Genomic DNA, 12,537 nt, shown 5'->3' with positions numbered 1-12,537 from the left:
CGCGGATCGCAGCCCGTGACTCACAGCCATCTTTCTGCCCTCCGCCCTCCCGCAGCCCTCGTCTTTCCAGATCGTTTACCCCACACCGGGTCCGAAACGCCAGAAACACCAGAAACACACAGACTTTGATACGCCAGAACGATCCCTGTCGCCGCTGACGTACTCTTCCCCTGTGCCGGCTGCACCGTTCATCTCGGAGGGTTGAGAGTCGCCGAAGCGGCGGCCAGCCTCGTTGCCGGCGATCGTTGGGATCGGCGGATGCTCATCCCGCCCCCCCGGCCTGTGGTGCAAAAACGTTATGTCTTCGTGTCCAAAGAAAAGAAACATCTATCCACCGACAATCTCTGGCATCTCTGGCCTCGTATCGAGTCTTGGACCCAGTGCGCTCCTTCCAAGCTCCCGTAGCACAGGTACCCGGGCACCGGGCAGTCACTCGCACTCGCACCAACAACCACGTTTCCGAGCGCTCACTCACTCACTCGGATATCTGCTCCGTCACCCGTGAGGCGTGGGGTAGCCCTAGTTAAGCGCCATTCTCTCTTGCCGACCTCCTCTTCAAAGAAGAAGTGCTCTGTGAGTCAGCCATGTAGAAAACTAAGCGCCATTCTGTCTTGCGCAGACCTCCTCTTCGAGAACTGCGATCCAACGGACGGCCACGTGGGCTGGATTAAGTAAAGACAGTGGACGGACGTGGGAAGGGGAATCTCCACGATGGAAGAAGCGGTCGAGGAACCGATCAGGCGTGCCCGTCTCTTTGATTTGGTAGGCAGAGGCAGCGACATGGCAACGAACCGTCTGTAGAGTACTCTACATACGGCAGCGAGGTCTTGACTCTTCACTCTTCACTTGGTCCCAACTACGGCTTGCGGCGCTGACAGGCGAAAGGCCGGGTAAGGGCATCAACGACACCCCGCTGGCTCACGCACTAGATGCCCTTCTGCGCAGCCGAACATGGAGCTCTCTGGTGGCTTGCCGCTTGCCACTTGCCACCACCAACGGTCCAACCCCAACCCCAACCCCAGCCCCAACTGCCATCCAGCACAGCCCGGCAGCGGCGACCAGGCCGCTCCCAAGAAAAGAAAGAAAAGAACGGAGTGAGGTCTGGACCACCCACCCCACCGCATAGCAACCGTGTACCTATGTGGCGTATGGAGGCGGGAGCACATGCTCGCTTTGCGGTGAGCGTGTACCTACCGTATGCACCCACTGCGGTACCTAGTGTGTAGTGTGTTTGTGTACTTAGCCATCCCACGTCGAAATGCCGTTGTAGTTATCTACTCGAGCACAGACTTTTCGGTCTTTAGGTGGTCGTCTCGGCGCCGAGACGAAGTCGCATGAAAACGACAAAAACCGGCGCCGAGGAGCTCACTCTCCCGTCTCCATTGTGTGATGCAGGACTCTTGTATTGGACCGTCAATATTCCCCGCATTCTGCATCAATCTAGATGAAAAGAAGAGATGAAAAAGAGAGAGAGCGTGCGTATGTACATTTCCTGGTTTGATTCTATATATCCCATCATGGTGCATCACTCACAGAAGCCTACCCGTCTGACTGCTTGACAGTCTGTCCTCCTCTATAATTCCTCCTCCTGCTCGTGCTCCTGCCCATGCTCCTGCTCGTGCCCCACCTCCGTTAATGCCCTCCCCTCGCCGTCCCCATCCGAGTACTCTTCATACCCCCTCGAGCTAGCGGCAACCAGCACTCCCTCCTCCTCCCCGTCGTCATCACGCTTCCCCAACCGTCCCTCCACCCCACTCCCCCTACTACTCCTCCCACTCCTCCCACTCCCCCCAATCCTCATATGCCCACCAAGCCCCCCATCCATCCCCCCATGCCTCAACACAGGCATCATAGCCTTAAACAGCTCCGCGCTCATGAACGGCGGGAGGTGTTCCTCGTCGCACGCGAGCTCGGGGTTTTTGGCAATATTATCGACCTCCTTGACTATGCGCAGCATCTGCTGGCGGCAGTAGGTTTTCGCGTCGTCGAGTTCTGACAGTTGCAGGCGGATCGGCTTGATCTCCTCTCGGGACTCGTCGAGTAACTGGGTTTCGGCGTAGAGGTGGGGGGTTTCGAGCACTGCGTCGGGGTTAGTTAAGGGGAAGGGGTGGGGGGGACAAGGAGGGGGGGAGGACGGACTGAGATTAAGCTGCTTAACCAGGTGTTTATACTCCATATACGCATCTAACAGATCACCGGAGTACAGGACTGTATTATCATAATCCAGCGGGACCACCGCGGGCATCTGCTCCACAAACGACCTCAGGGTAGTATACCGCGTCAGCACCGCCGCGATCCGTTGCGGACAGCTCGCTACCGCCGACGGGAACCGCGCTGCCGCCCGCATCACCGAGGATATGTCCCACTGCTCGCCGCCCCCCGCACCCGAACCCGCCGCTGGCGAGAAAACTCGCTGCCCCCCGCCGCTCCAGCTGACGGTGACGCTGACCTCTGCTTTCGTGGCCAGCTCCCTCCTCGCACGGAGGACGTGCACGTCCGCACCCACTCCCCCCACCCCCCCCACTCCTGCCCCCTCTCCCGCCTCCTCTCCCGCCGCGTCACCGCCCAGCGGCGTAAGCGCCGCCATCGCCAGCTTGCGCCCCAGCGTCAGATCGACGCCGGGGAGGAAGCGGAAGGAAACGAGGGCGGAGAACTCACCGCCGCTTAGGAAGCCGCTAATGAAGCAGTCGCCGAAGGTGCGGTGGAAGAGGTGGGGGGGCAGCGATTTGATCCGCTGGAACCGTGGGGTCTCCGTGCCGGATTGGGGGGAGGATTGTACGGTCACTTTGGCGTGCACGAGGTAGTTGAGGTGGGCTTCTTTGAACTAAAGGCGGGGGGTTAGCCCTGCGGGTGGGGGTGAGGAGGGGACGGGGGGACGGGGGACGGGGGGACGGGCGGAGGAGCGGACCTTGTCGCAGTCGATAAACCCGCCGCCGCCCTTGCCCGAGTTCCCGATGCTGCCGGACTTTATCGACGTGCTGGGGGAGAGGTTGGTCGCTTCGACGACGTCGGAGAGCTTATCGACGAAGCCGGCGGAGTAGGTGACGACCTGTTTCTGTGCGTCGTCTTCGGGGGCGGCAGGCGGCGGCGGTGGGTTCTTCGATACGCCGTCGAACACCACCGCGTTGTCGATGCAGATCGTCTGCGCGTACGAGTTGAAGCCTTGGCCGAGGCGCATGGCGTTGCTGTAGGGGGCGTAGGAGGTCATTACGGTGGTCGGCGGCGGATGGCGGCCGCCACGGAGAATGGGTGCGCGCCCGCTCTTTATCTGTCTGTCTGTGGCTACAGCTATGGGGGGAGAGCTCGATTGCCAACGGACAGCTCTATCATACACCCCCACCCGGCCATATTGCACTTGCAACTGCGCTTGCACATGCGCATGCAAGGCAGAGCTGGCGAATCCTGGAGCGGCAAGATGGTTGGCCCACGTCACTGTGGGGTCGCGAGTTCGTTGGCAGATGCCGGCCATGGGATATCATTCGCCTCCCCCCCCCCGGCGGCGGCTGCGGCGAAGAAGGGAGATCCCCAGTGCAGTAGTGCAAGTACGAGTTATGTACATACACTCGTGATAGCATGTAGTAATGAACCATTATCATCCACGCATATACCCTCTCTCGCATATATTGTAGTCCAGCCACAAAGTCTAGTGGCAGCAAGTGGCAGCAGTTGTAACATCGTCGGTAAAAAAAGAAATCGAAAAGAGAAACATTACCCAAGTGGTAATCGCAAAAAACATGCAAGCAAAACGCAAAACGCATCCCTATCAAGAATCCAAAACATACCCATAACTCCCCGCATCCGGTCTTCCAAATCCCCGAGCACCGCTGTGCCCACCCCCAGTCATTTAGAGGGGGGAGGGGGGGGGGGGGGGGGGGGGACGAGCTGCTCTCGCCCCACAACCCCACCCACTTCCCCTACGATCCCCAACTTGGCGCGGTAGCCATATGCGCAGCGTTGGAGGGCGCCCAGCCAGGCTGTCCAAACAGTGCGGGAGTGGCACGGGTCTTTGCAGCAGCCCTATAGAACTCCTTCTTCTTCCTCCTCTCCGTCGTGGTATGTGGCGGATCCTTCTCGCCCACCAGGACGGGCAGGGCCTTAAACGCCTCCGCGCTCGCCAGATGTTTCGCATTGCTCTTACTCCCCGCGACAGCCTTGGCCACATGCACTCCGCCGAGGATGACCTGGCAGCCCCACTGGACCAGCGGGCCCTGTGCGCCATTCGAGGTGAACTCGAACACGGGCGGCTCGAGCCGGTTCTTGGCCGCGTACTCCATCAGCCGCACGGTGTACGTCGCCATCTCCTGCTTCCGCTGCTTCTCGCGGATGACGGGGTGGTGCGCGGCAGAGCGGTGCAGCGCGTGGTACGCGACAATGTACGGCTGCAGCAGCTGCAGGTGGTAGGCGCGCAGCTCGTCGAACCGCGCCGCCGTCAGCTCCCGGAACACCCCCGCAATATACGCCTCGAACAGCTCGGACTGCGCGCGCTCGGTGCTGGCGGTGTCGGCCGAGGCGGCGCGGAGGTGGGAGGGGAGGGAGAGCGCCCGCGAGAGGTGTGCGTGTAGTGCGCGAGAGGTTATGGCTAGGCGGAGGTCGGATAGGGTTGAGACGGGCGTGGCGGGGAAGAGCACGGTTAGGTTGAGCGTGGCGAGCGTGGTGATGAGCGTTGCGCCCTCGAAGCTCAGGATCGCGTTGTGCGGGCCAGTGCCGTTGGCGAAGGACGGGTGCGTGAATACTTGCGCTGAGAGCGTACGGTCGGTGAACTGGTAGGTTTGTGGGACGGCGGCGACCTCCGGGATCGGGAACGCGGTGAACCAGTGCCCCGAGACGGACTTGAGCGTTGGGTCGGTCTTGGTGGTCATCGTGGTGTTGTGAGGGTGATGAGGTGGGGCGTGGGAGGGGGACGCGGGGGACTTGCGCCGTTTTAGATCGCTCACATGGATGACGACGAGTGGGGGGTCGCGCGCGCAGAGAGAGCTACTCGAGTTCACAACCCCACCACCACACGCAATAGCTCAGCAAGATATAGAGTGGAGTCACAAGTGAAGCCGCAGTCCTTGTTCTTGGAATGTCACGGCATATCTAAATAACAAAGGTAGATTAGATCTCCCCGATAGTAACCTACCGACTTGTACCATACAGCTCATCATTCCAAGCTGTTCCATCCTCGCAACGACAATGGCAACCACCATCTCCCTTAACATGATAGCATACGATACACAACACCACCGTCTTCGCCCTCTGTCACTCGGCGGCGTATTATCTCTCCAGTAGTCACTCTCTCGGGAGCAGGTTACATCTGGACCAATAAATGTAGGTGAGTGGTGAAGTCCCGGTATGTAGCAAGTGTCGAAGCGAGTCCGCATCACCGCCATCACTCGGCCACACACCATTCCGATCAAAGCACTTTGAAAAAAGTCCCGTTCCTCATAGTAGATAAGATACCAATCTCCCCATAGATATGTAGATAGATACATCATAATTATTTACACCCAACCGACCGCAAGCCAAGTAGCCAAGCAAGCCAAGTACCCGCGCAAGATATATACACCGTCGCCCAAAAGAAAAAAACAACCCCACCGTCCGTGTCCACAACGCCGCGCCCATGCAAATCAAACAAAACGAGACATCGTGCACATCTTGCCCACCCCGCACTACCGCACATTCCTGATCGCGCTCTCCACGGCGCCCTCGAGGTCGATATGGAAGAACGGGAGGTTAATGCTTCCCACAGGCACGACCCTGCGTCTTCCGGTGAGCGCTCTTGCCGCCTCGGGATCCGCCTCCTTCGACTTCTCGATCTCTCGCTCCATCTCGCCTCCTCCCAGCTCAATATGCCCGCCCACTTCCGCGACAGAGAATACGGGCTGCCAGCCCTCGCGGCCGCCCGAACTGGGGGGCGGGAACCCGAAGCCCGCCGAGCTCAGCGCGCGCTTCGTCCAGCGGTTGCCGATGGCGGCGAAGTGCCACTCCACCACGTCGGGCTCCGCGTACCGGTCCAGCTGGTTGCGCACGTCGAGCAGGTTCTGTACCGATGTGATGTCCACGTTGTTGACGCTGCTGAAGTCCAGGATGATCGCGCGCAGTGCGGGCCTTGACGACTCGAGCTGCGCTTGCGCCTCTGGGTTCTTCGGGCCGGCGTCGTTCCACGCTCGGTCGCCCGCTTTGGTCGCGAGGGAGAGCGGGTTCCCACGTCGTGTGTTCGCGAAGATGTGCTCGACTAGTGCTTCTGTGTAGTGTGACGCGTTCGGGTAGAGGAAGCCCTCCGTGAAGCGGTAGACGAATACGCCCGGGTACGGGTTGACGATGTCGACCGCCGGGTTCGAGCCGTCGCGGTGGTCGATCGGCAGGAAGACGTTGCGGGTGGCCTCGTAGTTTTTGTTGGCGGGGGCGTTGATCGCGCCGTAGTTCTTGGGGATGGTGAGGGCGGTGGAGGAGGAGGCGGCGGTGTCGAGGCCGGTTGCGGTGGGGAGGCCGGGGAAGCCGGTGATGGAGGTGGTAGTGCTGGGGATTACGGACTCGGGTGCGATCAGGTGGTCGCCGAGTACGGTGTGGACCTTCACTTTGCCCATGAAGTGGCCACGGGCTTTGGCGATGCGGAAGAGGAGGAGGGCACCGGAAGCGCCGACGGAGGAGTAGATTCCGTTCTCGATGTTGGTGAAGACGGTCACCAGCACTCCTAGGAAGAAGATGACACACTCGACGGGGGAGACGCGCCAGAACTTGTAGACGGTGTTCGGGGGTGTGATCAGATCACCCACAGCGTGGATGATGACGGCGGAGAGGGAGGCGTCGGGGATGTAGAAGAAGACCGCGGTGAGGCAGTAGATGGCGAGGAGGACCACGACACCGGTGATGACTCCAGCGAAGGGGGTGCGCACACCGGCCTTGGACTTGATGGCGGTACGGGAGAAGGATCCAGTTGCAGGGTATGCGCCGAAGAACGGACCAAGGATGTTGGTGATGCCGATGGCGATCAGTTCCTGCGAGGGGTCGATAGTGTAGTTGTTGATCCTTCCGAACGACTTTGAAATGGCAATGTGCTCGATCAACAGCACGATGACGGCTGCCGGTAGCTGCGAAGTGAAGCTGCTGATGATGTCGCCGTCGATCGTGGGTACGCCCATATGCTTGAAGCCGCTGGGAATAGACCCGAGGATGCCGAACATCGGGTCGTCCCGTCGGTTCATGTTTACCAGCCACGAAATCATGGTGTACAGCAGGATGATGAAAGCCGTGCGCAGGGTACCGATGAAGAACCACGTCTTCTGCATCGACGGGAACTTCTTGGGCAGGAAGCTAGTGAAGATCCATCGGAGGAGGTACAAAAACACCAAAGCGCTGAGGCCCATTGCCGCGTCGATCTTGGTAGAGCCCAAATTCTTCAGGGTGTTGATGAAGATCTCATACGCCGGTCCTCTAGTGCTGAAGCCCTTGATTCCCATCATCTTGGGAATCTGTCCCGCCGTGATGCTGAGCGCCGATCCGGTCATGAAAGCAGCAATAGCAGGCAGCGGGATATAGTCGACTACGAATCCCAGTCTGAAAAGTCCAATGAAGAAAACGATGGAACCGCAGATCAACGAGAGCGCAGACGCGATAGTCGGCCGCTGATCAGCGGGGAGGTCCGCAACGATGTTGCCAACGAGCGTCGACATGACGGCGACTGGTCCAATGGTGATGTCCTTGGAAGTCGCAAAGAACCAATAAATCATCACACCGACAAACGAAGAGTAGAGACCGAACTCCGGGGGAAGCTGGGCCAGTTGTGCGTAGGCCACTAACATTGGTCAGCGACAATTCTCCCAACAACTTTGAGATCCAATGGCACTCACTTCCTTGAGGGATAACGACGCATCCCACCGTGATACCAGCAGTCAAGTCTCCAGTAGCCCACTTAAGGTTGTATCTGCACTAGATCAGCCAACGGTATTCCAGCCACTTCATTCCTCGACAAGAGTTACACACCTCCCGATCCATGTGATAAACGGAAAGAAATCGAGCAAGTACTGTCCGATGCCGCTGCCACTGGGTTTGAACTGCGAGAAGTACTCCACCACGGTCGGTTCGGCCTCGATATAAGCGCCTGCTGCCCCGTTGAGCGAGTAGATCGACTCCCCACGGGTAACGTGTTGCTCGTAGGGCGTGGCATGCTGGAGCTCGATTCCGAGGACTTTGGCGAGACCTTGTCCTACCTGCGTTCCCAACTTCTTGGGGGATTGGGGCGAAGGACTGGCCATACTGCCGTAGTTGTAGCGACCGCGGTCGATGGGTCCTGGGGGAGAAGGGCTTCCTTTTGCTGCGGCCACGACAACACGGCTGGCACGAGTCGGTCGGTCGGTCGGTAGGGCGGGGGAGGGGACGGTTGGACAGGCGAGTGCAGTGAAGGAATAACGGAAAGATCGAAAGTGAATTTATGGGGCAAGATGAGGTGAGAGGGGGAGGGCGGCCGTTTTGATACACGGACTCCAACCTAATATCCTAGTGCAGAACACTCTGGATAACCACATATAGTAGAGTTTCGATCGGATCCGGAGCTCCATGCTGGTTCCGCCGAGCTCGATGCCTCGCTGCCAACCCCGGTTCTTCTTTTTGGGATTCTGGTTTCTAAGCGGCATTTCTCGCGTTGCTCTCGTCCCGCTGCGACGAGTTGCTGTTGTTATCCTGTCGGCGGATTCTGCGTGGGCAGTGATTTTGCGTGGTGTAGCATGGATTCGAAGTTTTTGGGGTGCCAAAGAGCCGCCGCTAGCGAGAGGTGACGTGATGGGCAGCCAATCAAGAGCCGTCTTGAAGGCGTAATAATGGAACCTGATTTTGTGACCATTCGACATCGCCCCGGCGAGAAAATGGGGCTGGGGAAAGAACCCGCACTGGACTCTGGAGAACGCAACAAAGAAGGACTGCCACCTAGCACCGTAGTTATGTGCTCTAGAAGAAAGAACAACACGATAGAAAAACGAAGATCTCTACCTTGTCCGCATCGGAGTTCCCCCCAGGCTCCAGGCTCCAGCCACCACTTCACGCCCGCCCGCCAGACCACGTCGGCGATGTCTACCAACCAACATACTTACATTTGTGTAAAATACCTAGGCACAACGGTCGGGCGCGAGGAACCTGGACCTACAGACTCCCCATCGTGTTGGATCGTCGATTCCGATTGGGTGCCCGCACCTCCTTCCCCTCCCCCCGTCGCTCTTTCGTGGAGATCTGACGTGCTGAGCTACAGCATGCGCGTATGCCGCCGCACACCGCGCTGCAGGGACGGAGAGACAGCATGGGGGGCCCGAGCTCGCCGTATTTATGCGTAAATACATACATGATCATATCTACCCCAGAGATCTCATTGCTGTGCACGTGCTAAAGTATGGAGCGGCCGTCTGCGAGGGGCAAATACTCGGGTGTTCGCTGGAGGCGCGCTGGTATATATTGGCGGGTGGTGGTGGTTGGGTAAAGACATAAGAGCCAATTAATACCGATACCTCCGCATCCATAACGAGCACAACGTGGTGGGAGCTGGACGATGACTGGTTCGCTAGGTACCGGCATGATGTCGCTCGCTTCGAACCGAATACTTTGATCCGGTGTCTGTTCCTCATGATGATTCGCATGTACCAAGGTGGATATTTTGTGCGACCGCCTGATGGCTTTATTTCTGTGTTGTCTGACCACATGGCTACGATAAGGCGTGAGTACATAGAGTACTTCGAAGTATCAGAAGACGGGTAAAACGCGGCCCTGCAACACCGCCGGCTCTCATGATCAAAAATGCTACCATTGCAAGCAAACAAAACACACTGTTCTAGAGAACAGATGTACCTTCAGTGAACTTCGGTGAAGGGACCCCATCCTTCCATGTAATGCCTGAGGAAGAAATACATCACAGGTTCCCCTTTCTTCGTTGGTTCTGCCACGGGAATGATCACACACCGCCGATCACCATCGCTCACCGCCCCGCCCCGTCCCGCATCCGGTACATACTGCAGTCCCATGGAGCTTGAGGGAAGGGAGCCAGCCACACGCCGTAGCTATGCCATTCTGTAGCCGACGGTCTCGGCGGTCTTGGTGGTTACTTATATACAAAATACCATCGCCAAGTAACTACCGACTGACAATAGGTACGATATCCGAGCCGACTGGAATAGGTGAGTCGAACCGGATCCGCGGGCCACAGTAGTATATACGCCACCATTACTGGCGACTCTGGGCGGTGTCTGTTCATAATGATACGCTTCTATCACTCCACAGAGAGGAGCTCGCTTTTCCCTCGTTTTTCTCTCGCCTTTCACGAGATATCACGGTGGGTGGAGGGGGACGATAATCATGAACTATCACTCGATTCGGCGACTTCGGTCACCGGGGATCACGACTGTTTTGCGAGGGCTCTTCGCCAATTCCTCTCTAGGCCGGGCTCACTGCTCAAACAGATCAACGGTCGAAAAATGTGAAATCCCGATCTGATATGTAGCCGCATCCCCTATTTGGGCAAAGACGAAGCTCAAAATGGCCGGCCTAGCGGTGTATACTCACGCCAGATCTCCTAGCCGATCAAGTTCCATATTCAGTACCGTATCTACTCGTTCACAAGACACAAACGCTAAAAATTCCAAATGAGCTAATGAGCTAATGAGTGGCAACGGGTACATAGTGCGAGTGTGGCGACAGAGTCACGCAAGATGGCGAATATCAGGTTGTAGAGGTATATGGTACTTTGTGGAGTACAAGAGATCATGCTGAAATGGCGACGATTAAAGTGGTTAGATAGTGGACTTCCATAGCCACGAGGCAAGCGTATTCGGAGTTCTTGGCGCTTGTGGCTTACGAATGAGTAGATATCAGGTAGATAACGTAGGTACATACTCCTGAGGAGTCTAGATTGGAGTTGGGGACTTGGGGTCCTAGAAACCCGCGCGGAATGTAACTACCAGGTACGTGCTGCTGCTGGCGGGGCTATGTTGCGATCAATAGTGTCCGTCGTCCGCCGTCCGTCGTCGAAGATACGGTTCGGGCCGAGGGCGGATACCATCGATAACCAATCTCCTGTCCGCTGTGAGAAGATTGTGGATTTGTGATGCGGTCGTCCGTTAGAACTGAACTGGAACTTAACCAGGCATGTACATTAGAGGAAATGGAACTGCCAGTGGTGTTTCATGTTGGTTGAATTCTTCAGCACGGGATTCGAAATAGGTAGGTATGAGGTAGGTATTGTGATGGTTTGAAGATTCCATTGTGTATGTAGGTGCTTCTTCCAAGCTTTCAGCACGGCATCGTACCAAACTGCAAAGCCCCTTTCTCGAAAGCTATCATACAATCATGGAAACCAGCTTTCCTTAGATAGTATCTTGGAACATACTCGACCTCCTAACCTCACACTTGGAAAGGAACGATGGGCAAACTATCCGATGCGGATGAGGCCCCACGAAGAAGCTTCAGACGCTGAATTGCATCTCCTCGAATCGCCGTGCTTCAGGTTGTAGTTATGGCCTCCAGGCTTGGAATTTTAATGCCAGATGATGGAAAGCAATAGTGACGGCATTGTTGCTACATACAGTCCTATTCCCGTGCAGTACCTAGATCCATTCTAAGTACATACCTCATCCATCACCTCCTAGAATTTTAACTTTGACACTCAACGTGACCGGTTTGTGGCAGGCTTTGCGAGAGGTTTTTCCTTCGGCAACCCTAGAGAGACACAGCCTTGCCGAGGCTTTCCGCGTATCCGTCGAAGACTCGAAGGCGGTGATTCATTGGGAGTCTGTGGGCTGTGTGGTTGTTGTCGGATTGCCGCCGGCAGATCACGTTCGCATCACGGTCGATGCGAACTCAACTCATATAGAAGAACATGAATTCTATGGGCAATCCCGTAGCTCCAAGGTTGTTCTGGAATACCAAAGACGCAATGCTGGAATTGAAAGAAAAAAAAATCGAGCTTGGTGTGTGTTGGCGAGTGATATTCCGTGGAGATCACATGCTACCTAGACATGATACAAATCCGATGTTCATCAGCAGAGTTTGATACTGCGCCTGTCCGGCTTAAGGATTCTCTCAGGGTAATGCCGGGGAGTAGACATGCCGGAAACGTGCCGCCCCAGACGATATGATAAACGGTTGGGAGACGTCTACCTAACGTGGGTCGTGCGTGGGGGGTTTCGCAGTCATCGGCACCCCACAACGGCACCCCACAACGTTCGTCAACCCAGGGCCATGGTTGGAATCGAGATTAACCTTGGTCGAGAACATTCTCGCTTGCTCCGGTTAGTTAGATAGAGTCCTGGTTGTGGCGTGGTTGATAACTTGACGTCGCTATGTACAGCCACTGGGAGCAGCACTTCGGAATGGTGGGGCGGGGGAGGAGGAGAGGGGAGAGGGGCGGCGATTACACTGTGGCGTCTGCGGACTTGCGTGTCCTTCATAGCTCTCCCGTTTTCTCTTCTCTTCTCTTTGGTGAGCGGAAAATCTCGGGATTTTTATGCACAAGCGGCAATCGCACCAATGGCACCAGGGCGAAGCGAGGGACTCGTCGGAGCGGGATTCGCGCCGTCG

At 57.0% G+C, this 12,537-nt stretch overlaps 4 protein-coding genes across 4 annotated transcripts; all 4 read right to left on the bottom strand.

Moving 5' to 3' along the window:
- Nucleotides 1-1,279: 1,279 nt before the first annotated feature.
- On the bottom strand, nt 1,280-3,332 carry BZA05DRAFT_438936 (uncharacterized protein). The gene is made up of 3 exons (XM_051486520.1): nt 2,909-3,332; nt 2,140-2,824; nt 1,280-2,079 (listed from the first exon to the last, which is right to left on the bottom strand). Exons 1-3 carry the CDS (start codon nt 3,206-3,208, stop codon nt 1,574-1,576), a joined length of 1,491 nt encoding a protein of 496 aa, XP_051335958.1. The 5' UTR covers nt 3,209-3,332; the 3' UTR covers nt 1,280-1,573.
- Nucleotides 3,333-3,872: 540 nt separating this feature from the next.
- BZA05DRAFT_173756 (uncharacterized protein) lies at nt 3,873-4,946 on the bottom strand. Its single transcript, XM_051479223.1, has one exon. It carries the CDS (start codon nt 4,857-4,859, stop codon nt 3,915-3,917), a length of 945 nt encoding a protein of 314 aa, XP_051335957.1. The 5' UTR covers nt 4,860-4,946; the 3' UTR covers nt 3,873-3,914.
- A 618-nt stretch (nt 4,947-5,564) lies between these two features.
- Nucleotides 5,565-8,517, bottom strand: BZA05DRAFT_173801 (sulfate transporter family-domain-containing protein). Its single transcript, XM_051479225.1, has 3 exons — nt 7,966-8,517; nt 7,833-7,906; nt 5,565-7,777 (listed from the first exon to the last, which is right to left on the bottom strand). Exons 1-3 carry the CDS (start codon nt 8,235-8,237, stop codon nt 5,652-5,654), a joined length of 2,472 nt encoding a protein of 823 aa, XP_051335956.1. The 5' UTR covers nt 8,238-8,517; the 3' UTR covers nt 5,565-5,651.
- On the bottom strand, nt 8,325-9,179 carry BZA05DRAFT_173761 (uncharacterized protein). The gene is made up of 2 exons (XM_051479224.1): nt 8,968-9,179; nt 8,325-8,904 (listed from the first exon to the last, which is right to left on the bottom strand). Exons 1-2 carry the CDS (start codon nt 9,060-9,062, stop codon nt 8,412-8,414), a joined length of 588 nt encoding a protein of 195 aa, XP_051335955.1. The 5' UTR covers nt 9,063-9,179; the 3' UTR covers nt 8,325-8,411.
- Nucleotides 9,180-12,537: the final 3,358 nt, after the last annotated feature.

The sequence above is a fragment of the Tricharina praecox genome (assembly GCF_024521635.1).
Source record: "Tricharina praecox strain CBS 144465 chromosome Unknown BZA05scaffold_30, whole genome shotgun sequence".
Classification (NCBI taxonomy): Eukaryota; Fungi; Ascomycota; class Pezizomycetes; order Pezizales; family Pyronemataceae; genus Tricharina; species Tricharina praecox.
The sequence above is the reverse complement of the archived record's forward strand: the minus strand, read 5'-3'. Positions and strand labels throughout refer to the sequence as shown.

Bases quoted from the DNA above. Each gene is read 5' to 3' on its own strand.
- BZA05DRAFT_438936 (XM_051486520.1), bottom strand. From the start codon at position 3,208: ATGACCTCCTACGCCCCCTACAGCAACGCCATGCGCCTCGGCCAAGGC. The intron at 2,825-2,908 runs GTCCGCTCCTCC...CCCCGCCTTTAG, and splicing joins GGTTTATCGACTGCGACAAG to TTCAAAGAAGCCCACCTCAA. The intron at 2,080-2,139 runs GTCCGTCCTCCC...ACCCCGACGCAG, and splicing joins GGTTAAGCAGCTTAATCTCA to TGCTCGAAACCCCCCACCTC.
- BZA05DRAFT_173756 (XM_051479223.1), bottom strand. From the start codon at position 4,859: ATGACCACCAAGACCGACCCAACGCTCAAGTCCGTCTCGGGGCACTGG.
- BZA05DRAFT_173801 (XM_051479225.1), bottom strand. From the start codon at position 8,237: ATGGCCAGTCCTTCGCCCCAATCCCCCAAGAAGTTGGGAACGCAGGTA. The intron at 7,907-7,965 runs GTGTGTAACTCT...GATCTAGTGCAG, and splicing joins TTTATCACATGGATCGGGAG to ATACAACCTTAAGTGGGCTA. The intron at 7,778-7,832 runs GTGAGTGCCATT...GACCAATGTTAG, and splicing joins CGTCGTTATCCCTCAAGGAA to TGGCCTACGCACAACTGGCC.
- BZA05DRAFT_173761 (XM_051479224.1), bottom strand. From the start codon at position 9,062: ATGTTGGTTGGTAGACATCGCCGACGTGGTCTGGCGGGCGGGCGTGAA. The intron at 8,905-8,967 runs GTAGAGATCTTC...CTACGGTGCTAG, and splicing joins GGAACTCCGATGCGGACAAG to GTGGCAGTCCTTCTTTGTTG.